This window comes from Branchiostoma floridae, chromosome 13 (assembly GCF_000003815.2).
Source record: "Branchiostoma floridae strain S238N-H82 chromosome 13, Bfl_VNyyK, whole genome shotgun sequence".
NCBI classification, from domain to species: Eukaryota; Metazoa; Chordata; class Leptocardii; order Amphioxiformes; family Branchiostomatidae; genus Branchiostoma; species Branchiostoma floridae.
In genome coordinates this window covers 5,748,485-5,773,388 of record NC_049991.1, presented here as the reverse complement: position 1 = coordinate 5,773,388, position 24,904 = coordinate 5,748,485, and the positions used below count along the sequence as shown (strand labels likewise).

Sequence of the window (24,904 nt, the reverse complement as noted above, 5' to 3'; positions counted from 1 at the left end):
TTTTCCGGGGAAGCATGCCCCCGACACCCCCCAACCCTAGGATTGAGTCTCGTGCCTGCTGCGCTCAATGGTCCCACAGGTATTAAAAAGAACCCCCCAACCAAAATCCTGGCTACGGGCATGTCCAAGGAGCGGATGGGAACGCGAGCGGACAGCAGATGCCAACTGACTTTGACATCATTGATAGTTCTGAGAAGAACTCTTTAGAAGAATTCCTCAGAAGACACTTAATCTTACATGCATATCTAACGGCAACTCAATGTTTGGTGTTCAAATATCTCCATGTTTACAGTTATTACATATCGTACATCATACAGTTATCATCAAAATAGTAATAGATGGCTATGAGATGTGTGTTGAGATGTTTTCTACAATATCGTCTGTGTGATTTTTAGGCTTTCCCCATCTTGCAGATATGTACATGAAAATCGGTATTAGAGGGCTAACTTTCTTCTACTCTATTTTCTTCTGACATGCATATTGCTATTTAACCTTCACTGTTTGCTACACTAACTTAGCTGTTCCCTATCCTTGATAACATGAGAAGAAATAGCCACACAAAAATTCTTGTTACATGCATTTTCGCCATTATTCTAAAAAACACATTTTCAATAATAAAACGTCTTGCAATCTGTATTGTATCGTCATGAACTATAGGCTTCTACAAAAAAAATGCTATGGTCTTATTCAGTTATCGTCTACCAAAAGTAGCATGACAAAGATTCTCTTTAGCAAGAAGCTCTCACACAGTTTTGCCCAGTCTTCCCCCAAAGTTTTTTTTTAAAAAAGCTTTGAAAAAACAAACATTCAGAATGATTACAATTACAACTTGCTAGTATGTAGATCTGAAAGCCGCAGGAAATGCAACACAGGCAAAGTAAAGTTTTCAATGCATTTCCACTACGACTGTCTCTATGTCTGTCTGCATGTTGCTATCGTCCACAGTAGGGGCCAGCTTGACCATGTTGACCATCCCACTGGCTGAGTCCCCAACAGTGGTGACTTCCTGGTCCAGACCTTCAGCATGACCCATGACCTCTGCTACTGTGACCTGACCTCCATCTTGACCCATGACCTCTGACACCGTGACCTGTGGCACCATCTCTGCTGTTGCTGGGAGGTTGTGGAGGTCAGTGGCGGAGGACGTACTCATGATAACGGAGGGGTCGATGTGAACAACCTCGCTGGTTACGACAACAGAGGCCCCGTGCTGATCCGATATATCCATGGCTTCCCCCTGGGTGGGATTGTGCAACACAATCAGTTTAAACATTGAACCATTAACAAGAAGCAAGTCAATATAGCTTCAGAATAAACAAATGTAGACATTTTAAAGAAAGACAGCCTTTAACCTTTAGCAAAGTGAAGCAACCATTTAGATATTTTTTTTCTCTAAGAATTATGGAGTTACGCAAAGAGGGTCAAGGTTCTAAATAATTTTTATAGGCAGTCTGCCCAGTGGGCATCAATGGTGAACCAAAAGGTAGTTTGCCCATGAACATTCAATGGAAAAGCAATGCCGGGCGGCTGGAAACCAGTGAGAGATTAAAGAACATCAGGGTGGTAACTTAAAAGAAAGCTCTTCAATTTGAAAGTCAGTATGATACCTCAGTCAATAAGTTCCAGTCTTTATCCTGAAACATGATTTGGTGTTGGAACCTTGATTATGAATCACGTGCACACAACAACAGGCTGCTTGCACACACAGATGCACACACTTGCAGTCTTAGCCTCGAAACTGGTTAGCTTACTACGCAATCTGACGTTGCCAAACCAAGTGCAGTTGCACGCTGTAACTGGGCTACCTGGTATTTCGAACCATGCACACATACTAAACTCTACTGTAACTGCATATTAAAAGTTTGTCACAGCTGTTAGGATTTGTAGGCTTCAAAGTGAACATCAACACAGTCAAGTTCTCACCTGTTGGACCTGGACCTCCTGGACTTCCCCACTGGCCTGGGCCATTCTCAGGGCCTCCACTATCTGGTCATTGGTCACACCTCCCATCACCTACAACAATGGACCAATCACAATTAGGAACTCTAATCATTGCCAAGGCAACCGTGAATAAATTAAACCATGTCAGCTAGTCAGCAAGTTGCACGGGAGATATGATTAGTATCGAAAAAAGCAGAGTTACATGTAAATGTAAAGATAGCCAAATGACTTTTCTTGGGGTCAAAGATAAAATAGGTTGTTATCTAGTGTACTGTGCAGCTAGGGCATGGTATACACCTTTCTCACGCGGCGGCCATGACAGATCGAAGATGAGGTCAATGAGGCAAACAGACAAAACTTATTTCTGAAATCAGGTCCCATTTAGTTTTCCCCCAAACCACACAATTTTTTATAATACAAGATAGAATAATAAATATTACAAGTAGTGTTATGCACTAGTGTAGACTGATCTCATAGTCCCGTAAGAGATGCAAAACAAAAACATAATAATGCAAATTTTTGATGGATTTGCAGCCATTCACTTATTGGTCACTAATTCCTAATTGGCAGGTTATCATTGGCTGAAATGCTAATCAGTCTTTTGTTTGCCACATTGAACTCGTTTTAGATGTATCATGGCCGTCGCATGAGAAAGGTGTTCTGGAAGGTGGAGCCCATCCCTTTCCTTCCACCGCCTTCAATCTAGACTCCCAAGCCACAGTCAGGTGCCCAATTTTACAACAGTCAGGATGGAGTGGAGAAAGTCATGTTAAGTGCTTTTCCAAATTAAGGGCACAATGCCTTGGAAGAATTCCCGGAATCGAAACCTACGACCTTGCTATGTTCTGGTTTCCAGTCTAGCCGTTCAACACCACCAAAATGCCCAGAATGCCCTGAAGAATAAAATGGACTGTACCTAGATCGTGTGTTTGTGAATTTGATTTCGAACCTAATAATGGCGTTGTCGGCAGGACTATTCAATCTTTTCAAAACGCATACAACAAAGTGAACTTTTTCAAAGTCTGAGATGAGTAGATGTGACACCTGTATAGTCTGTTGAGTCTGTCCATCTGAGCTGCCATCTTGCCCGTGTTCCGAGCCCTGAATGATGTAAGATTGAGTATCCGCCACCATGGAGGAAAACTCTACCAACACTGTGGGGACCTCCTCTGCTGCATCTATCCGACATCCACCTATAAATCCAGTGTAACATTTCACATCAACTTTGCCTATAATAATTTCTTTGTCAAGTGTCTACTTCATTTCATAGTGTTCAATTTCAAGGGCTTTAATCAATTTTGGGGAATAGGTACACTGGTAAAGATAATGTAAACTATTTTGATGCACTGTCGTGCTTCAGGGTTTCAATCTGAAATCTTGTAGCTAGTTTCCAAATCTTAAACATGTAACATTAATACAATACTACAAGGGTAGATCAAGGAAATCTAGCACTGGAAGGAGTGTGTTAAGAAGAGTATTAAAGAGTGTGGCCTTGCCAGTGTGAAGCTGGACAGAGCTGCTTGGACACGTTGTGCAAAATGTGTCAGGGACCCACGCAGCAGTATAATCAAATATTACATGTAGATACTACTACTACTAAAATGTCAAAAATATGCTGTATACGTGGCATAAATCTTATGTAATGTGTAGGAACACAAATATGTAGGTGCACCAGTGTACCAACAGTCAAAACTTTCACAACTCCGATTTGGGAGCACAACAGTGCACACGCCCATATATTTCAAGCCCCAATGTTCTGTATCTATTCTTCAGAAACCATGAACAAATACATGTATGGTGACAAGAACTGACTACAATGCAGAAAAACTGTGATGTTAGTTTACAATATCATCCACATGTACAAACCCTTTGCTCTCAGGTGCCTCCTGAGTGTTCCATGTTCAGCAAACCCCCTGTTGCACCTCGTACACTTGAAGGGCTTTTCTCCCGTGTGTGTCCTCAGGTGGCGGACCAGCGACGCCTTCTCGCGAAAGCTTCGATCGCAGAACTCGCAGGAAAATGGCATGGCGTTGTCATGGGTTCGTAGGTGGACTCTAAGTGAGCTCTATAACAGAAGAGGAATATAATTCAAACCACATACAATGGTGCGGGCTATTCTTTCAAAAGAATCTGAAGATTTAATTAAAAACAGTTCGATGTCTACAACTGGAGAAGAAACGGAGATTTACTTAAGACGTTTCGAGTGACATCCATCTCTCTTCTTGAGCGTCACTAGAATGAACGGGCAAAACAGTTCAATACAGAATACAGGTACCGGCACAAAATTGTATTTTCTTGTTGGATTGGGCTGAAAAAAGGAAACCAAAAAAAATTCAGTAGACCTGATAATGGACCAGTTAGAAAATGAACAGATTATATCGGAAGGCGCTCACACGTTATGGGGTTACCGGTTAATAATAAACTAGAGTGAAGTAGAGTAGAGATTACCTGATGTCTTAATAAATGTTTCAAAAGAAGAGTTTCTCACCTGAGTCTTGTAATGTTTTTTACAGTGGGGACATTGGAAGGGCTTGTCCGGACAGTGAACACGTAGATGTTCCTTCACGTGGGAGATACGCTTGTACAGCTTTCCGCACTCCCCGCACTTGTACCTCCGTTCGTCCGTGTGTGACACAATGTGTCGCTTCAGGGAGTCGCGGGAAACAAAGTGTCCATCGCACATACTGCACTTGAATGGGCGCTCTCCTGCAAAGGTCAAGGAGGGTCATTTGTTGAGTGTAACACTTTCCACAGATAACCATCAAATAAAACATGCACAAGTTCAAAAGATTAGCATCTGACGAATGACCCTTTACGGGAAGAGATACATGTATAGCTGGCACTGAAGGATAGTGGAGGATCACTAATTTAAAAAAAATGTTTTTTCTTGATGAACTGGTCCAAAAAAACAGACCTAATAAAAATCAGTGGACCAGATTTGGGACCAATTAGAAAATGAATAGGTTATATCGGCAGGCATTCACATGTTTGAAGACTTACTGGTCCAATAGAATAACAAGAAGAAAGTAGAGTAAAGTTTATAGTAATTGTTACCAAATTTCCACAGTCAAACGGTCTCAAGCTGTCCACTTTCAGTCATTCACCAAATTTTCAGTCCCTAGTATGGACACATGTCAAAGATGTGGCCGCTACCACAAGGAGTTAAGGACCTGATCCCTGGACCTGAACTGGATCTGTACGTGAATTTTCTGTACCAGTACCCTGGCCCCTAATGGATAAGGGTTATGGGTGGGTACCGGTACAGAAAATTCAGGTCCAGGTCCGGTTCAGGTCCAGAGGATCAGGTCCAGGTCCAGACCTGAACCTGGACCTTATTCAGTATGACTCATACCAATGGCACATTTCACTATAAATAATCTGTTCAGTGGAGTATTAGACTTACACTGGCGTTTTAAAATCCTACAATGCTAACTGCGCCTGTACGATTGGCTGTAAAACTTTGTAGAAATTACTAGAAACTCTACTTCACTCTTGTTATTTTCTTCCACCTGCAAGCGCCAAAACGTGTGAATGCTTGATAAAATAATCTGTTAATTTTCTAATCGGTCCAACATCCGGTCTACCTATTTTTTTCAGGTCCGTTTTTTCTGGACCGGTCCAATAAGAAAAACCGGTTTTGTACCGGTACGCTGTACCGATACCCAGCCCTAGATAGGGTTATGGCACTCATCAAGAAATTCACAAAAATTATTTTATGTAGGAATGAGATCTTTGATAACTCCTATTTCTTCCACAAATATTTCAGAAATTTTGGAAATTCTACTCCTTTCCATAGATTTGAACTTGTACAAATTTCTCTAATGCACTAAGAAAATAAGTAATATCCTTACCTGAATGGGACCTTAGATGGAGTTTGAGATAGCTGGACCCCCGGAAACTACGGTTGCAGCCTTCATGTGGACACTTGTGCAGGGTTCTACGGCTGTGTACAGGAGGCTAGAATAGAAACAACAAGACCATGGCATGTCTAGGACAGGGCTCTAGCCAGCTCGACATTTTTTTCCGCCAGCCAATTCCCATTGTTGCGAAAACACTATTCCAGGAGTTAGAGAGACTGAACAGAGACCTTGAAAAACGGGTTATAATGAGATTATCGTATGCGAAAGGGCACCGACACACATTGTCAACAATCATAACAATAGCAAAACAAACAGTGTGTGGCTTTTACGGCTGTGGACGGCGTCCTCAAGCAGCCTGTAGCTTCCACCAAGGAGCTTTTATCAGATTTTTGTCCGTCAAAGTTGATGGATTGGTTTAAAAATTTTTCCGTCACACGCAGCAAATTTCCGTCAATTGACGGAAAAACGGACGCTGGCTAGAGCCCTGGTCTAGGACAAAAGATACAAATAAGCAGAAGTTCTGTTGCAGTATCATTGTAACACACTAGGGGGCCAAAAATTGACCTTGACTTTTTCCAACCCTATCCATGTACCAAAGATATCATTTACAATCATTACAATCCATCCACATGAAGTTATTCTCACCACAAATATCTCGAAGCAAACACAGACTGACAGAAACACCTTAAACAATTCCTTCACATCTCATGGGGGTAACAAATCAAAATCTTTTCATCAAAAAGTGTCTAAATGTAGCTTGAAATACATAGTTGCATTATTGGTGAATCTTATAGACATTCTGAATGGGATTCACTGTCCTATTACATTATGTACATTGTACATTACTACCAGTATGTCAAACCTACAATACCTATTCTATACTATAGCATACCTGGCTTGTAGTCTCTGTCATATGCTGCAGTTCCAACAGTTGTTCCAAGGCGGCGCTTGCTGCAGGGTTCCCACCCCCATCAAGGGAGGTCTCCTCTGTGTTGATGGCAGCATCCACCATCTCTGTCTCATCTGAGGAGATCCCAGAGTTAGCCATCGCCTCTCCAAGCAGATCCGCCGCTGTTTCCTGATGTCATTGAGGAAAAAATTGTCAGGAGATTTCTTCACAAATTCAAGGGGATCAATTTTGCCATTACCTTGCCCTACAATTGGTCTATAAATGAAAGCTCCTACGAATCACTGTTAGGTTTATTGTAAGGATTATAGTGAGGTTTATAGTTAGGTTTATTGTTAGGTGAAGTGGGGAAAGTGCATTTCTCAAGGGCACAAGATAGGTGACATGGCAGGTTTCGAACCAGGGACCTCTTGGGCCTGAGACCAAGGCACTGCCGATTACGCAACACTACATGTATCTGGGCACCTAATCTATGTTTCAACCAGCGTATGGGGTTTTTGTTGTTTACAAACAAAATGGCCCTCAAAATGCAAGAAATAGAGTTTCTGAGAGTTAGAAACTTTTCAAAGGGAGATGCCCCCATGCCAGACCCTCCTACAAATCTAATGCCTGCATCGCTTGCCATGTGGCTTTGCCACGCTAATATGCCCCCTACACTGTGAAAAAATCTTGTACCCCGATTCCTGTCCATGTAACCTATGATCTAGCCTTATAAAGCTAATGAAGTTACTACAACTATTGCTAACCTCACTACAGACAAGCCAGACAAGTTGAATACTCTGGTTACCTCCTCTGTGCCCCCAGCGGTCATTTCCGGCATGCGCTTGTCGTGAGGCCTGGGGGGTGGCCGGATGTTTCCCTGCCCGTCCACCTGCACCCCTACAACTATTGCTACCACCACTATACACAAGATAAACAAGTCTAGAACTCAGGCTACTCAGGCTACCTCCTCTGTGCCCCCAGCAGTCATCTCCGGCATGCGCTTGTCGTGTGGCCTGGGGAGTGGCCGGATGTTTCCCTGCCCGTCCACCTGCACCCCTACAACTATTGCTACCCCCAATATTTACAAGCTAAATTAGTCTAGAACTCAGGCTTCTCAGGCTACCTCCTCCGTCCCCCCAGCGGTCATCTCCGGCATGCGCTTGTCATGCGGCCTGGGGAGTGGCCGGATGTTTCCCTGCCCGTCCACCTGCACCACGTCCAGGTACTGCCCCTCCCCCAGGTGCCGCCGGTGCTTCATCAACATGTGCTTCTGCAGGTCCGACCGCTCCCCCGTGCAAAACGCGCACAAACCACAGCGGAACGGCGTATCCTGGAACATACGCACACGATTACGTACATACAGGGCTCTAGCCAGCGTCCGTTTTTCTGTCAATTGACGGAAATTTGCTGCCTCTGACGGAAAAATTTTTAAAGCAATCCGTCAACCTTGACAGGCGGCTTGGGGACGCTGTCCACAGCCGTAATAGCCACACACTGTTTGTTTTGCTATTGTTATGATTGCTGACAATGTGTGTCGGCGCCCTTTCATACGATAAACTCATTAAAACCCTTTTTTCAAGGTCTCAATTGCAACATTTACTACTATGTAGTGTCAAAGGAGAAATTAATTTTCGCGGTTTTCACAACGATTGGAATTGGCTGACGGAAAAAAAAATCGAGCTGGCTAGAGCCCTGCGTACACAGAATTTATTTTGTACAACATGGAGTATTCGCGCTTTCTGCAATTTACTTAATATGATCCACTGCTTACCGAGTAACTTGTTTTATCTGCATAACGTGATGTCACAGAAGCAGTGGATTGTGCATTCCTTGACAAAGACTGGAGTTGGACAGTGAAAAACGTGGGTAACAATTTTTGACTGTTGGAAATACGTTTCATTTTGATGCAGAATATACAGCTATGGGTAAATCTGCAACTGTACCTCTAGATCTGGAATACAGAAAAAAAATTGATGGCTGTAAAAGCATGTTCTATCGCTTCAACTTTTCTTACAACGTTTATGATGTTTATTTTGAAAATCTAGATCTAGAATCTTGAATTGTGTCTGAGCAGGATGTGATCCATAGAATATCCTAAACAAACAAACCAACCTGTAGATGCGCGGCTAGCAGGTGCAGTTTCAGGTTGTGACTGTTTGTGAGGACCACCTTACACACACGACACTGGTTAGGTAACTCCTGAGGGCTGGGTTGCTCATTCTCTTCACTGTCCCCTGTACAAAAATAGTAGTGATGTGTTTATCATTAGAGTTGTATTGTTACTTAATTTGTAAGGTCACATAGTAGATGTAGGCAAGAACAGATCAGAAAGGATCAGAAGTGAAATTAACAGTTGGATATGCGCTTTGGGAAAATTCCAGTACATTGTAAATTTCCCTGTCTGTAGGCACATGGTGAATACAATCCTGAACTTGTTAATCTCTTCCTAAGGCATACTCCCAGAGACATGACAGGTACTAGCTATAGCCTTTTTTTTTTGCAAAAAGATTTTGGACAATTCAAGTTTACTTCAGAACTTGGAATTCAGTTTTCTGAGACTTCAGGGACGATAGGGATAAAAGTTAATTTTGAGGCCTGACAGCGTTGCTATTTTCATTGCTATCCTCTCCATTCAATTTTTTCTGTATCAGTTACAATCTGGCCACTTAAAGAATTATAAAAGCATCTTGTAACTACCTGGAGCCTATCTTACCTTCCTCAACACTGTCCAGGGGCTCCTCCCCCTCTGCAGCAGTGGTAGCTTCCTCAACTTGTACCCCCTCTAGATGACCTTCAACAGAGGTCATCCCTAGCTCTACAGCAACAGGCTCAGCCTCTTCCATCCCATCATCCCCTGCTTCTCCATTCCCATCATCCCCTGCTGCCATCCCAGCATCCTCTTCTGCCATCCCAGAATCCTCTGCTCCCATCCCAGGATCCTCTGCTGCCACATTCCCAGCATTCCTTGTTCTGCTCCTGGTCATGTGATGCGTAAGAGTCTCTGATGCGTCGAAGTTGTCAACGGGGCGAATCCTGACCTGGCTGAAGTTGGACGTTTTCGCCTTGTCTGTGCACGAGATGAGCGCTTTGTGGTGCCGTAGCAGGGCGCCGGACTCCGAGAACCCACGGCCACATTTGTTACACTTATAAGGCCTTTCACCTGGGGAGGTCGTGAAACGTGCTAGCATTCAACAAATGTAACAACAGAGCAGACAGACTATATAGTATAGATACAAGTCCAAAGTTTATGTGAGTGTGTTACACCAAAATTCACAACAACCCAACAGACTGAAACAAGAGTTCGTAGACCTCAGGCCTGCATGAAATGTATTGGGTTTCTGTAGACCTATTGTGTATTTTTGCCTTTTTGTCTGTGGTACGTGGTTGGAAAAATGAGCTTTTTACCCTGTTGGTTGCTCTGGTCAATTACGGCATGTGACACTGCGGTATACATGGTAAAATGGGTACATGCTTGTAAAATTCGATAGCATGGTCGTATTGCAATGAAATTTCACAAGGTGCTAGTAGTAATTAACTGAAATAAAACCCCGGACAAATTATGTTGATATGATAGATTTTGGGGTTAAAAAACACACATTTTGGTTAAAAAATATTAGGTTCATTTCATGTGCCCTGTCCTCGGTGGAGACAACGTTCTGGACCCTCATATTTCACAGGATGACAGATAAACTCAAGTATATTTAGTTTCTCCGTCGCTATTTTGTTGTATATTAATTCATCATAACTTTTTTGGGGTGAAAAATAGGTAAAATGGAGGTTTTTTTCTAATTTTTGTCAATAATCCGCTCTAGAGGAAGTCCTTTCATGATGAAACCAAATAGCGATGGATAAATTTCTTTTAAAAGGGATGATAAATACGAATTTGTCGATATTGTCAGCAAAAGTACTGTTGTCACCGAGGACGAAGCCCGTAAATGCGATGGTAACGGTCCTTCAGAACCGCTGCCAGCGCCGCTGTCGTTTTCCCGCCATTTCACAACCCAAGGGTTCGGCCGTTCGATCGAACGGGGCTCGGACGGTACCATTATGCGGCTTCCGCGGGGGCCTCTTTTTGTCATAGGCATCGAATTATGTCAATATTTGATACATTCTTCATCCATATCTAATACGGTTTGCATTTGGACGTTTTACCAAAAGTGGTGAGTGTGCCCCATACATAGTGAGTTACTGTTTTCGCAATGTATCGTTACATTATGACATTGGACCGTTCTGCAACGTTGTGGTCAAGCGGAGTCAACTGCGGACACGTAGTGGTTCGAATTTCATGTTCGGTTCCATCGCCCTGGTAACCTTGAGGGACCGCGCCCTTTTTCACTCCTCGGCAAGCTTCATCGAATCACAGGCCGTAACTTACCCGAGTGTGCACCATGCAAAAGTCTGAAATTCCATTTTCTGAATTTGTAAGTTTGGACATGGATGAACATTACTTATTTTGGATTTCTTAAGTATGTAACCAACCACAGTACTTTGAAGTTGTTGAGACGCTACCTTTTTTTGTCTCAGATGGCCCATGCACATGTAGTTACTCTGTCACATGATATACTAATATCTTCCTATTTCAATGTACTGACCTAATGCAGCTGCTAAGTCTCCTTGGTTTGTGTTCTTCCAATGATATTCATTAAAGATTTATTTCTGGGGTGTTATTCACTTGACATCGGAATGTTACTTGCATAATTTGACCAATGATACTTTTATCTGTAGTTCCATAGACATTAGACAATATGAATAGTGGTAGCCCCCATGCAGCAGCAACAGTTAGTCCCCAGGGTGGTATGATATTTTCATTCAATCCATCCAACCCAAACCTAAATCTCCTGTAGTATCTAAGCCAAATTTAACAGCATAATTTACTATGAAAAATGTCCTTGTCATTCCCATTTATAGATGGCAAGCTGCTGGCAATGGAAGCTTTGAAAAGTTCAGAAGCTGTTGTAGTCAGAGCAAACACCCAGCAAACATCCCCGCAAACCAATGAGCAGTTGCTTAGAAGGGGAATTTCATCATATATTTGCCGCGACAAAATGCAACAAACGATACTGAATTTAAAACAGAACAAAGCTAAGCCTCCACCACTTAACCCTGCCTGTTCCCTACCATAGATTAAGCAGGCCCAAAAACCAAACGAATATGACTAGCCCAAAACAACAAATTACCTGTATACAGTATGGAAATGGCATTACCAAAGAAACAAAAAGAAACACAGGACAAATCATACACATACCTTTCTCTTATGCCCACACTCTATACAGTTCTCCTCCACATTAGAAAATTGCATCTTCTTCTGTTTAAGTTCAAGTTCAACCATGATTGCCAACAGGGTAAAGGAACTTGTACCGAAACTTAAAACTCAGTACTATACAGCTCTAGAAACACCACAAAGAGTAATAAGCAAACTCCAATTATACCTGACCAACAGATATATAATCTTGTACACTCCCGTCATCTGGCAAACTGTCAGTGCCACTAAGTAACCTGATACATTGAAGGTGGCCCAGGCCAGATGATGGTTCTACACCCAACCATAATCTGTTTTTAAAACCAAGCAGATATTGGGAGGATGCCCCAACCACACAAAAACAGGGTCAACCTATACAGTATCAAGTTCAAGCACTAGGAGGCCCAAAATCAAACCTGACCACCAGGACACCACAAACAACTCACGTACCAAATAGCAACACAATGGTACCTTGCGTTCCGGAGATACAGCGCACGCCCCGTGCCCGCACAAAAGGTAACCTAAAATGTCAAGTTCAAGCACCAAGGGCGCCAAAATCAAAATTGAGCATTATTCAGCCACCGCCGACACATGTGCCAAATATCATCGTGCCAGCACCAGCCGTTCAGAAGATATAACTCCGGAAACACCCCTCCCGGACACAAAATTCGACCTGCTGGGTCAAGTTCAAGCGCGACAAGGCCCAAAGTCAATCCTAGGCAACAGGCAACAACCCCCCACCCATGCACCAAAAATCGTCGCAATCGCGCGTATCGTTCCGGACACACAGCGCCAAAAGTGCCCCAAAAACACCAAAAATGCCACCTGCAATGTCAAGTTCAAACGCCAGGAGGCCCAAAATCAAACCTGAGTGTTAGGCTACCACCCCCAACCCACGTACCAAAAATCGTCGTGCTCGCACCATCCGTTCACGAGATACAGCGCCCTACATCCCCGGCTACCGAAAAGTTCCCACCAGCATCAAAACCATACCTGCATACATGCAGGTAAAGATACAATACACTGGCTTCTGCTTTAATCATAGCAGAATGCATATACAATAGAAAAAATTCTGCATTAATGTAGTACTACAATCCTCATTCTCCCTTGCAGAGCCTCACCTGCTAAATCTACAATACACCTTGGAGGACTTAGCTAAACTGGGCTGGCAACAACCATTTTGTGGACATGGCTTCTAACCAGTTGTCAGCCAATCAGAGAATTGCCTAGATGTTGAAAGATAAATCTGATCCTTTGATTGGCTGACAGCTGGTTAGAGACCATAACCACAAAAATGGCAACCTCAGCCCAGTATAGCAGAGCCTCCCCAAGGCATATTGTATAGTCCGCACTCCGGGGTTAATGCTCCGTATGAGAGACTGTCAATAATAATAGTCATCATAATGTTATTGATAATATTGTCTTATCACCTGTGTGCCTACGCTCGTGCCTCTTCAGCGACCCTTTTGTCTTAAACTCGTCTCCACACCTAGAACACTTAAATTCTCTCTTGTCTGCATGAGTCTTCAGATGGGCTCTCAGTACTTGTTGCTGATAATAAAAACAAAAAGTGTGTGAAAACCTCAGTAGAAAAGCAACTAAAAAGCAAAATACTTATTTCTGGCAAAGGCAAAATATATCAAAATTGATCATCCAAAATGCCTTAGAAAAAATACTTTTTTAATTTTAGGGGGGCAAATTGTAACAGTCATACATAGCCACACATGGAAGTCTCAAACAGGGCTTGATATTCATTTTAAAGGGGCATTCCACTCCAGAAGCGGGTATCATAAATCATCAGAGAATAAATTGTTATGCTTGAATCAAGTTTGTTTTGTCAAATGTACCATGAGTTGAAGCCTGAACGCAGGGCGTGCATTATAGCGATCGACTTCTTGAATTCCCCGCTGGTCCCTTACCAACAATCCCAGAATTCAATGCGCATGGTGTGTTACGGACGGGCTGGATCGACGAAGCCGCCAAGGACTCTTCCAGTTGAAAAGGTTGGTACTGGCATAAATTTCGATGTTAGATGCTCAGGATGCTTTTTTGGCTAGACTAAATATGTGTGCACAACCTCTATCAGAACTGGTAGGCAAACGCGTTCCAATCATTATTTGCGGGCCATTCTGTAGCGATCTACCAATATGTAGATAGTCATTTTTAGATAGCAGAATGGTCCGTAAAAAGTTGCCAAATTTCTGTATTCCGAGGTACGCTGAGCATCAGACTTTTTGTGTACCTTCCTAAATGTCCGATAGTAATTTTACCGTTTTCGGTTTGCTCTCACTCACTCAGCGTACCGAGATATTGGGCCCGAAACTGACCAGGAAAGTAGCGTGTTTACTGTTAGCGGCGTCATTTTTAGCCTCCACCAGGCCTTGCTACGGGGTTGCGTGGATCGTACAATTCGGGAAAAAAATCGGGAATTGGCCAAGCGAGTCAGTCCACGATTAGATTCACATTTCCCCTCCACGGCCGACCAACCTCTCTGGTAGCAAACCCTTGCCTTTGGCAAATTATTCTCCTTATGAAACCAGCGTAGTCAGTCTGGTATTGAGGCTATCCATTTTTTGTTTTGACATACGTCACATGCACGTGTATGGCGACAAGCGACTACTTTCAGCTCTCACTACAGTGCTAATATCTCTGCATCCCGGAAAGCTAAGGTCTTCAAACGTTTTGTGTACATTCCTTAACTGTTTGATAGTAACACGACTGCTTTCGTTAAATTTGTAGTTATACCGTTTACGAGAAATTGGGCCTGAAATTGACCTTGCATTCAGAGTGTTTTCGGCTAGCGACGCCATTTCTTGTTGACATGTGATGACCTAGTTTACTACAGTGCTAATATCTCTGCATCCTGAAAAGCTAAGGTCTTCAAACTTTTTGTGTGCATTTCTAAATGTTTGATAGTGACTCGACTGCTTTTGTTAAGCTCGTAGTTGTACCGTTTACGAGAAATCGGGCCCCAAAATCGGCCTTGCATTCAGAAGTGTTCGCGGCCACGCCATAATTTTGTTGACATACGATTACCAAACTTTTACATTGTATTCAAGTGCTAACATCTCTGTATCCCCAAAAACTACGGTCTTCAAACTTTTTGTGTACATTCCAAAATGTCTGGTAGTCACTCGACTGCCTGTAGTTGTACAATTTACAAGAAATTGTTCCCAAGGTTGGCTAAGATAGCAGACACCACCGGAAGTGCAGGATTTGCAGAATTCCATAGCATGCAAATAATGTCATAGTACTCATAGAGTTCCATGTCTTTAAAATTATGCATGAACTGGTGCATAACTGCCACTTCTGTTTTTGTTTGATAGAAAAGAGAAGGACGTGGTCGAGGAAAAGCCCAAGTCAAAAGGTAATTAATTTTTAATTTCATTACTAGTAGAAAAGTGTCCTCATGTGCCTACTTACATGTATGTATATTTATTTCTTAAAATGACAACACTGGATTTGTCAAGGGACATGATATGTTTGGTAAGATTACTTGTTCTGGTAAAAAAGATTGACAGAAGTGTATGATTTGGGCTAATGGACTAGGCACTGGTATACCTCAAAGTCAAACCAAAATATTTATTGCACTAACAGATTTTGTAGTGCATGCAAAATCTAATCTGATGACAAGCTTATAATTGCTTCTTTCCTGGGAGTGACTCTGAAATTAATATAAGAAATGTTCTCTGTTTTGGCATGTAAAAGAATATGTGGCTACTATACTGTATAGTAGCCAGTGTAAATCTATATTTAAAACCTTTCAAATATCCGATTTAAGAATTATTAATAGTCAGTACAGTACTAATATATATTGGGTGCAGAAATGTGCTAAGCACTGTTATAAGTGATATATTCTTTTGTAGGCAGCCCAGAAGCCATTCTTGCTTGCTTGCATGCTTGATGGATGTTATATTCAGAAAAGCCATCTTGGAGTTGGGTGATGTTGTATAACTTGTAATACTAAGATCATACTAATAGTTCATGTATGGTCGATTTCAGCAAAAGGTTGACATGGAAGAGTCAGTTTTTGCATGGAAAGGGATATGGAGTTTGTAAATTTCAGCCTCTCTTGTTATTCATGATTGTCATTTTTAACATAGATGCAAATGTGGCCTAGTATTATTTTGTCATCAATGAATATCTTAATCACAAGAACATTGTTGACTTCAGAATATATTCTTTGCAGTTGACCTAAGGCAGCGGTTGGACTACAGTAAGAGGCTAGGAGACTATGTGGTCAAAAACATCTATGAGAAGAAACAGGACTGCACTTTCAAAAAGAAAGGTGTTGAAGGCTGTCATACACAGGCGTCGGGAGTTTTATGGTGGCTATGTGCTCCAAAAGCCTGACTTTCCAGGCCAGACAATAAAACTGCAATTGCACAGTACCGTTCAAGGTTTACAGGCTAGTAAATAAGTCTTGTTTGGAACTCTACTGTTTTCATGGTCATGTTTTCTCATTTTTGTTGTTTTTTATAGCATACATGCTTTATATGACAAAACTACATGTAGTTTCTGTTTTGAACGTTTCAAAACTGCTGCTGCTATTTCTCTAAGACACAAGAAATGTGAAAATATAAATATTAATTCATGAACATGCAACTCGAACATGTTGGCAGTAGCCCATATACTTCAGGTTAAATCCAGGTAGATCCTGATATACTGATTTTATATGACAGGCTATATTATTATGTTAATAAGGACAAGTTCCCATTGTATATCCAGTGGATCATTTTATTCATAAATATCCTGCCTACATATGTCAGAAACAAATGCTGTTTTACAACATTGTCAATATATGTGTGTCCACCAAAGTTTTCCCTGCCTATTTTTGAAAATTACACAGAAATGTAATTGTATATTGATATAATATACATGTCTTTCTTGCTGTATATCTAGTTCAAAGGAATATGAAAATAAGGATACTTAATATGTTCAAGGTTTCTATTTGGCCTGTTGTATAAAGCATGGATAGGTAGATAAATTTATACAGGTGAGGTAGATAGATGTCTGCATTTGGTTGAATGCACCTGTTATAGTGCAAATAATGTGGAAACTGTGTAACACTGTTATCAAGATTGTTTTATTTTAGCAGTAAAGCCTCACCCTAATTCTAATTCTAACCCCAAGCTTAACAAGAATGGATAACCCTAACAGTAAAAAGTTAGTAGAATACAGATTTATAGATCACTCTCTGGTTTAACGTCAGATCAATTTAGCAATTGAACATGTGGTGGCGAAATATCTTACTAGGAAAATGTCCTAATTAGTCTCATCTTTAGAGGGATAGGTCTGTCTTATTTTGGTGACTGCACAGGCTGGAACCATGCACCGCACTGATCTCCCAAGATGATTCTTGTGGACCCAGCACGAAAACTGTCTGTACGCTGACAGTTGTAAGATTCTGGGAGAAACAAAAATGCATGTAAATTGTAATGTTATATTTTTTTGGTATTAAAAGATTGCAACAAGTACACTGCTTGCCATTTTGTTTCAATCAGGTTATTTTCAGATCTTGGTATTGCCCTAACAGCCCCCCTCCAAAAATTTCCAACTTTTCACACTAAATTGGTGGCACAAGTTATCACAAAACTGTCAATTTCTTCACACAAAAAGTACCGGAAACGAGGTTTAAAAACTTTTAGGTGCACAACATATCAGGTAATATACTGTAGTGAAAAAAGGTTCCTGAAAATTTTTTAGTATGATTCATACTTACTAAGTTCAGAATGGTGCAGGTAAAATTTGTCTGGTGCAGGTAATTTTCAATGTTAAATGCACCAGTGCAGGTATACAAAAAAACAGTATTTCGAGTCCTGCTAATAGATTTATATACAGGTCACAAATTCGACCACATGTGGCTATGTTTCCGTAAGCTCACCATCGTGCGACCCCACACACAGATCGTGCAAAATAAATGTAACAGAAACACAAAATCTACATTTACCTATTTCTCAATGGCTCCCTGACATCTTCCAGTCCAAGTCATTTTGTCACTGTAGATAATATAAGTGCAGTTTTCAGTGCAGACCTCATGAGACGGGATGGAATTCCTCGTGTAGCTTGACGCATTTCAGCTGGCTACGGCCGCTCCCGACACCCATACCGCCGTGATTGGGGTTGCTGTGGTCCACGGGATCTGTCAGCTCACGAAGGTCGTGGCAACACATACACTCACAGTCACACACTGTAGGCTGCAGTTGTAGTCATCGCATCTGCACCATATGCTTCTTGGCGCTAGCATGCATGCAACCCTCCGTCTCGTAATCCCGGCCATCCCATGCCGCCCCTGGTTGCGTGGCGGTTCCAGCAAAGGCTTCTGCAGGCTGATTGTTCTCATCGCTACTCTCCGACTCTCCAGAATCACGTTCAGGCTCATATGCGTATGGCATAATGTCGTCTGGGTCGAACTAGTCTGAGCCACGGCCGCCTGAGTCCGCCATGACACTTTGTCGTCTGCTTCGTGTTTTGATCTGTGCGGATGCCCATATTTGGAAAACCCGTGACGTCAGGTCAAAGCCGAGAATTGGAAGCGGTCCCGTATGGGGGTTCATAGGTTTAGAACAGTGTTTGGTCGAAAAGTCAGTCGTGGTGATTTAGTCAAAAGTCGGGTGCATTTGTATTCCGAAGAGTGTAATATATATGGGAAAAATACCCGTTTCATGAGTGGAATCCCCCTTTAAGAAATAGGTGCAATATTGGGGCATCCAAAAATTCAGGTGCAGAAAAAAAATTGGGGTGTAGAACTTGCATATGAAATTCTATAGCTCACATCAGAATCTTAAACAAGTACATGTAATATTAACAAGTTTTACCCTTTTTTTCTGGCACATACATATAACTTCAAGAATATGCTGTATACCAGGGTAAAATAGAACCTTCATGTACATGTAACCCTATGCAAGTGTAGGTGAACCTACAGTTAAAACTTTGGTGCACAGCTCCAATTTCGGGTACACAAAAAAAGCATATACACCCAGTATTTTGAGCCCTGTTGAATATAGCCCTAACAGACCTGTTTAAAGGATTTGCCGCACACTTCACATGAAAACGGCCGGGTACTCCTGTGACTGCGCTGATGTGCACGCAAGTCTGACGGTCGTCTGAAGAACTTGTTACACCTGGACACAAAGGTAGGATATATAGATAATGATGGGTCAATTCTACAGGTACTCACAATACAGTATACAATGTATGTATTAACATCAATCATAAGGACTAGATCTTCCTTCCTTAACATCTGTTTTGAACAGACAAGAGATTGAGAGGTCAGCGTAACTAGTGCACTTTGCTGATGAAGGTTAGACATTCAGGTAATAAGATACAACAAAAAGCAGTTACTCAAGCCTAGTGGTGCGTACCTAAAGCCCGGACTTGGAATTGGACCTAAAAATGTTTAGGTCCAAGTCCAAAAAAAACCTAAATGTCCGGAGCCAAGTCCGGACTTGCAACAACAAGCTATCTGTCACTTGTATTCCTTTTTTTTTTCTAAACCATCTAAAACCTTCCATAGACAGTGAAATTTGCACTGGAAAAAGACAAAAAACATTGTGTTTACACTGGCTGTATACAGGATAATTTATAATTTGCATGTATTTTTTTACATTGCATTTCCATTAATGCTAACATGCAATTTTATATGCACCCCCTCCCCTGAAAAAAAGAAAAATTTCTAGTGCACATAATATGCAATGATGACTTAAAGTCCGGACCTGAACCTGAATCCGGACCTGAACCTGAATATGAGTTCAGGTACGCACCACTACTCAAGCCATTGGATATGATTTTGTAAATGGTCAGGCGTTTCAGGTAGCATCATTCCACTATCTTCAGTGACACTGAGCAGATCACTTGAAGAGCAGGTTTTATAGTTTTAGTGCCTAAGTATGACTTGATATCAGGTAAGGGAGATGAATTAGTTTTAAGTACAGTGGAATCCGCTTATTTGGATAGCTCATTTGTCAGCGCATTTTATGCAATAGTCGGAAGTATCCAACAGTCCGAAGTTGGGTCACTTATTCGTTTTGAACGAATGGAATGTCAACTGTTTGAATCTATAACATCACTAATTGACTAAATAACCAGCAAAAGATCGCACAGATTCCAGTTACAAGCTTTACATGATTATATGTTCCGATATTATACAATTTACGTGCGGTAATAAATCTAATAAAAACTTTTTTAAGTCGGTGGCTAAACGAACATGTAGAAAAATACGCTTGACTCGCACTGCCGTGGGAATAACTAAATGAACCACAACAAAGACAAACACAACTCCGCTTGTATGCCGGAAAAAATTATGTTGATTTCGTAATTTTGAGCAAAATGACGGTAGATATTCGAGAGATAAACTCTTCACCTTCTTATTTACATCTTGTGTCCACAAATTACGTATATGTAGTCCAATTGGAAACAAAAGGAAGACAATGCCAGGACAAGGTTGATGCAAATGATGCAAATCAGCTCCTGTTGTTTGAGTACTGGTTGATGGATAATGGATACTAGTAACTACATGTAGTACTAATAGTACTGACTTGTTACACTCCACAGTCTTGCCCTCCTTGTGGCTCAGCTCATGTTTGTGCAGGTAGTAGGAGTTCTGGAAGTGTTTAGAACAGATGGCACATGTGTTCGTCTTGGAGGTCAACGGCCTATCGTCTTCATCCAAGGATGTTCCAGCGGGCTTCTTTGAAGCCTCCAGTGCTAAGGAAACAAAAGAAAGCTCTGAATTAATAGGTGGATGGATGGGTGGGTAGATGGATGGATGGATAGAGGGAGGAATGGAAGGTAAGATGGAGGGAACATTAGATGAATGGAGAAGATGGAAAATGGCTGAATGGATTAATGGATGAAAGGGTGGAGGAAAGAGTTGAATGGATATAAAGGGAAGGATGGATGGATGGATGAAAGGAATGGATGGATAATGGGTGGAAGAATGGCTTGATGTATTGTTGGATGAAGGGATAGATGGAGGGAAGGTTGGTTGAATGAATGGATAGAAGTGACGGATGGATGGAGGGGTGAATGGAGAAGATGGAAGAATGAATGAATGGATTGTTGGAGGAGGGGATGGATGGTGAAGGAGGGAAAGATGGAAGAATGGATTATTGGATGAGGGATGGATGAAGGGATGGATGGATGGATGGATGGAAGGTAAGATGGAGGGAAGATTGGATGAATGGAGAGGATGGAAAATGGCTGAATGGATTGATGGATAAAAGGATGGAGGAAAGGAAAGTATGGTTGGATGGATAAAGTGAAGAAAGGATGGATGAAGAGATGGATGGATGAATGGATGGATGTATAGAGGGAGGGATGGAAGGTAAGATGAAGGGAAGATTGAATGAATGGAGAAGATGGAAAATGGCTGAATGGATTGATGGATAAAAGGATGGAGGAAAGGAAAGTATGGTTGGATGGATAAAGGGAAGAAAGGATGGATAAAGGAATGGAAAGGTAAAGGGATGGATGGATGAAGGGATGGATGGATGAATGGATGGATGGATAGAGGGAGGGATGGAAGGTAAGATGGAGGGAAGATTGGATGAATGGAGAAGACGGAAAATGGATGAATGGATGAAAGGATGGAGGAAAGAGTTGAATGGTTATAAAGGGAAGGTTGGATGGATGGATGGATGGATGAAAGGAATGAATGGATAATGGGATGGATAAATGAAAGGATGGATGGCTAGATGGATGAATGAACCTACCTTGCCTAGCAGCATGCCTTGCTGACCTCCTCCCATCCACAGACGTTACAGAACCCTGAGGTATGTCAGACGGGTCATCCTCTGAGGACGGAGCTATAGTAAAGAGATATAAGACACATTTACTTGACTGTGTGTGTTAGTACTTTTGTATCGCAGTCCTCCCTTTAAAGTTTCTGAAGTCTATTGTTTCCATAATACACCTCTTTTTAACGTCAGAAGAAAATTTGAAAAATACTACATTTGTGGTGTATATGGATGTTTCGTTACGAAGCATGGAGGTCCATGTAGGAAGATCACAGTTTGTAGACATGTTTGTATGATGCACTGATGTTGTAACTTCTCTCACTGAGCCTTGGTATTCAATGCTAAAGGGTAGATTTAGCTTACTATGTAAAGAAATGGCAGGACAATCTACTTTTTGTATTGTCCAAATATTACGTATTAGCTTTAATAATACAGTAAATGAAATCACAATCGCTGAAAGAAACCTACCCTGTCCTGGCATCGCGTCTCCTCTCTCTTTAGTCCCTGCACGGACCTCCCCCTCTTCCATGTCATCAGTGGTATCTCCCGGCCCCGTGCTTGCCTCAGAATGGACAGCATCTCCACTACTTTCATCTTGTGTCTTTTCCGTAGCGTCCTGTCCCTGTGCTAGCAGGGTCTTCTTCTGTTGTTCCCACCAATCGCTGAGCTCGGAGTCACGACAGGCCACTGTGTTGAGCTTGTGTTGGAGGAACTCTGGTAGGCCCCGAAACTCCTGCCCACATGTGCCACATCTGTGGCTGTCAATGGCTCCACTGGTGTTACCTGCTAAAGGTACAATTGTTACATGTAAATCTACATCTACACCTATTCAATACTGGGCCAAGAACTTTGAGGGACATTACACCCAGGGAGTGAGGTGCCCTAGTATGACTGGTGGTGGAGGTTTTAAACAAAATGGTAAAGTGAAAATGAAAGCATTGAAAAAAAAAACAGCTTGTGTGCAACTTGCTAATTATCTTGAAAGAAACAATGATGGATAATCTTTCAGTTTTGTATGTCATTGTGTCACACTATAACTTGTTTCTGTGCATAAGATTAAAAGAATGTTGTTGTATAACAACTATATATCCCATGCAGACCCTCTTTCCAGACTGGACGGTGTTTTCCGCTGTCCGGACTGGACATGGTTTTCCGAAAACCCGGAAAAGTTCTCCCCTCCCCACCTCAGTTTGATAACACACTGAATAGCCATCTAATCGGGTTACATTTTATCAAACTTTTTAGATCAACACCGACAAGTGTGTCTACTGCATGAAAAGCGCTAGGACGAGCAAACTTTTACTTCTGAACATTTTTGAAAAGCCCGCCACTTCGCCGATTGCGACCTCCTTGCCAAAAAAAATCACCACCTCCTGTCGCTGTATGACCGCGGAGCTCGAGGGCGTACAAGCACCATTCTCTAACGATCCACGACTGTAAATTGCACGATAGTGATCCTAAAACGTTCCTTACCATCTCGTGTTGAGTTGGCGTTTGTTGTGGAGCTTGAATCCGCCGCTTCTGCGGAAGTTTGGGCGCTCATGCCGCAAACAAGGGAGAACGACGTGAAGACAAGATGGCGGTGATTACGACTTGCCGCCAAACGGACGCTCAACGCGCAGCTCCACAGCGCACATTAATCAGGAGCGCCGCCTAGTGATTCAGTGTATAACAGCAGCAAGGGGGCTTCATAAACATTGCATTGTATGAAACCAATAACATCCTTGATGAAAGCGATGTGGTTTTAGAAGTCAGATTTTCAATCTATTATTACGTTATAAGGATTACACTTGACACCAACGCTGTGAATTTCAAAGAAGGATACACAAACTTTCTGAAAGAAAGAAAACCATTTTAATCCCAGAGTTTTAGATCCATTGAAGACAACAAAGTTTATCATAAACTTATCATATTACTTATTAGTAATTATAAGTTGCACATATTGTGCAAGCAATCTTTGAAATTCGATAGACAATAATGATACCATTAAAAAACACCCATGGTAATAACAATATACACACAACAATGTTTCCAGGGAGGGGTGATATAATAGGTAACGCTAGTTCACCTTTATCCGCGGGGTAACCTATATCCGTATCATGATTATTCATGGATATCAATGCAGTGGTTTCAAACTACAAACCAATCTGTATCTTCAAAATATAGCCCTTTGGAACCAACTTTCGCCGACTTGGTATCCCCTCTAGTTTTAAAATGACGGATATAGGTTAACGGGAGGGGGCCATACTTCGACAGGGGTCCAAACTTCGACAGGTTTTTAAAATCATTGTTACGGAGAAATGCATAGATGCCTGCACGCAAGAAGTACAACTAGCTGTAGCCTAAACCTTGTTGTAAATAACTACAAAGTCGGGGTATGTGTCGAAGTTAGTAAGCCCCACAGATAACGATTGAAAAACTTGCACAAGTTTGACGCCTTCCGTGCAAGTTGACGAGCGAACGTATGGAGACCATGGCTCGGGAAACTCTTGAATTATTCTTCGTAAAATACGACATGTGAAAAAATACCACCACACATAGAAATGATGTTTATTAGACTTCCGAAAAATAATACCTGTGTTCTATCTTGCCTTTAACTGGGTTGGATAAACGGAGCTAAATGATGCCACAATGTTCACGCAGTCGGGGCCCCGCCATTTTACTATCACGCACGCCGGCGGGCGAGCGATGCTCAACACGATGAACTTAGTCAACCCATCCATAGAGCGGACAAACATTCAAGAAAAATCGATCCCTACCGACTAAAAATCATGTAGCCATTGCTGCTGCCAGAAGACAGGGTGAAAAGGCAATCAAGGAAGCCGAAAAGCGAAAAATAAACTATGCTATCACAGTCCGACGTAAACACTGCGCCGCCGTTTTGCGGCAAGTTGGTCTCACCATGAGAGGTAAACGTTTCAACGCACCGTATTTGAATAAGTCGCGTTATACAAAATATGACACATATTTGGTACAAATAAATAGTAATGAAAACTTTTAGTGCTATTCTATTTGCATAAGATGCTTAAAAATGCACGGCGATTGTCTGGTTGTTACTATGTCGGAGTTTGGACCCCTTTTTTGTGTTGGAACGTTCTGCTAGGACGCAAGCCGAAAACCTGCCGTAAGTTTCGTGCGCTGTCAAAGTACAGTGCGGAACGCTACCGTTAAATGTAATATATATCTGTAAAGCTTTAATTACAGTTCTATGGATGTATACAAGATCTTAACTTGTTTT

The 24,904-nt window shown here is 41.9% G+C and overlaps 2 protein-coding genes and 2 long non-coding RNA genes across 4 annotated transcripts; 1 reads left to right on the top strand and 3 right to left on the bottom strand.

The window, feature by feature from the left end:
• Positions 1-238: 238 nt before the first annotated feature.
• Positions 239-3,116, bottom strand: LOC118428864. Its single transcript, XM_035839105.1, has 3 exons — positions 2,986-3,116; positions 1,924-2,013; positions 239-1,237 (listed from the first exon to the last, which is right to left on the bottom strand). The coding sequence occupies exons 1-3, from the start codon at positions 3,073-3,075 to the stop codon at positions 887-889; spliced, it is 531 nt and encodes a 176-aa protein (XP_035694998.1). The 5' UTR covers positions 3,076-3,116; the 3' UTR covers positions 239-886.
• Positions 3,085-23,315, bottom strand: LOC118429381 (gastrula zinc finger protein xFG20-1-like; the record flags this gene model as incomplete). Its single annotated transcript, XM_035839861.1, has 14 exons — positions 23,140-23,315; positions 22,135-22,452; positions 21,643-21,735; positions 20,467-20,635; positions 18,948-19,053; positions 13,360-13,480; positions 9,404-9,850; positions 8,803-8,924; positions 7,814-8,020; positions 6,694-6,879; positions 5,793-5,898; positions 4,430-4,647; positions 3,808-4,006; positions 3,085-3,134 (listed from the first exon to the last, which is right to left on the bottom strand). Coding segments are annotated over exons 1-14 (2,412 nt in total), but the record flags the coding sequence as incomplete, so codon positions are not given.
• LOC118428865 lies at positions 13,683-17,406 on the top strand. The gene is made up of 3 exons (XR_004832695.1): positions 13,683-13,932; positions 15,256-15,296; positions 16,119-17,406. It is a non-coding gene; the product is annotated as an uncharacterized LOC118428865 (long non-coding RNA).
• On the bottom strand, positions 17,084-18,616 carry LOC118428866. The gene is made up of 2 exons (XR_004832696.1): positions 17,880-18,616; positions 17,084-17,336 (listed from the first exon to the last, which is right to left on the bottom strand). It is a non-coding gene; the product is annotated as an uncharacterized LOC118428866 (long non-coding RNA).
• Positions 23,316-24,904: the final 1,589 nt, after the last annotated feature.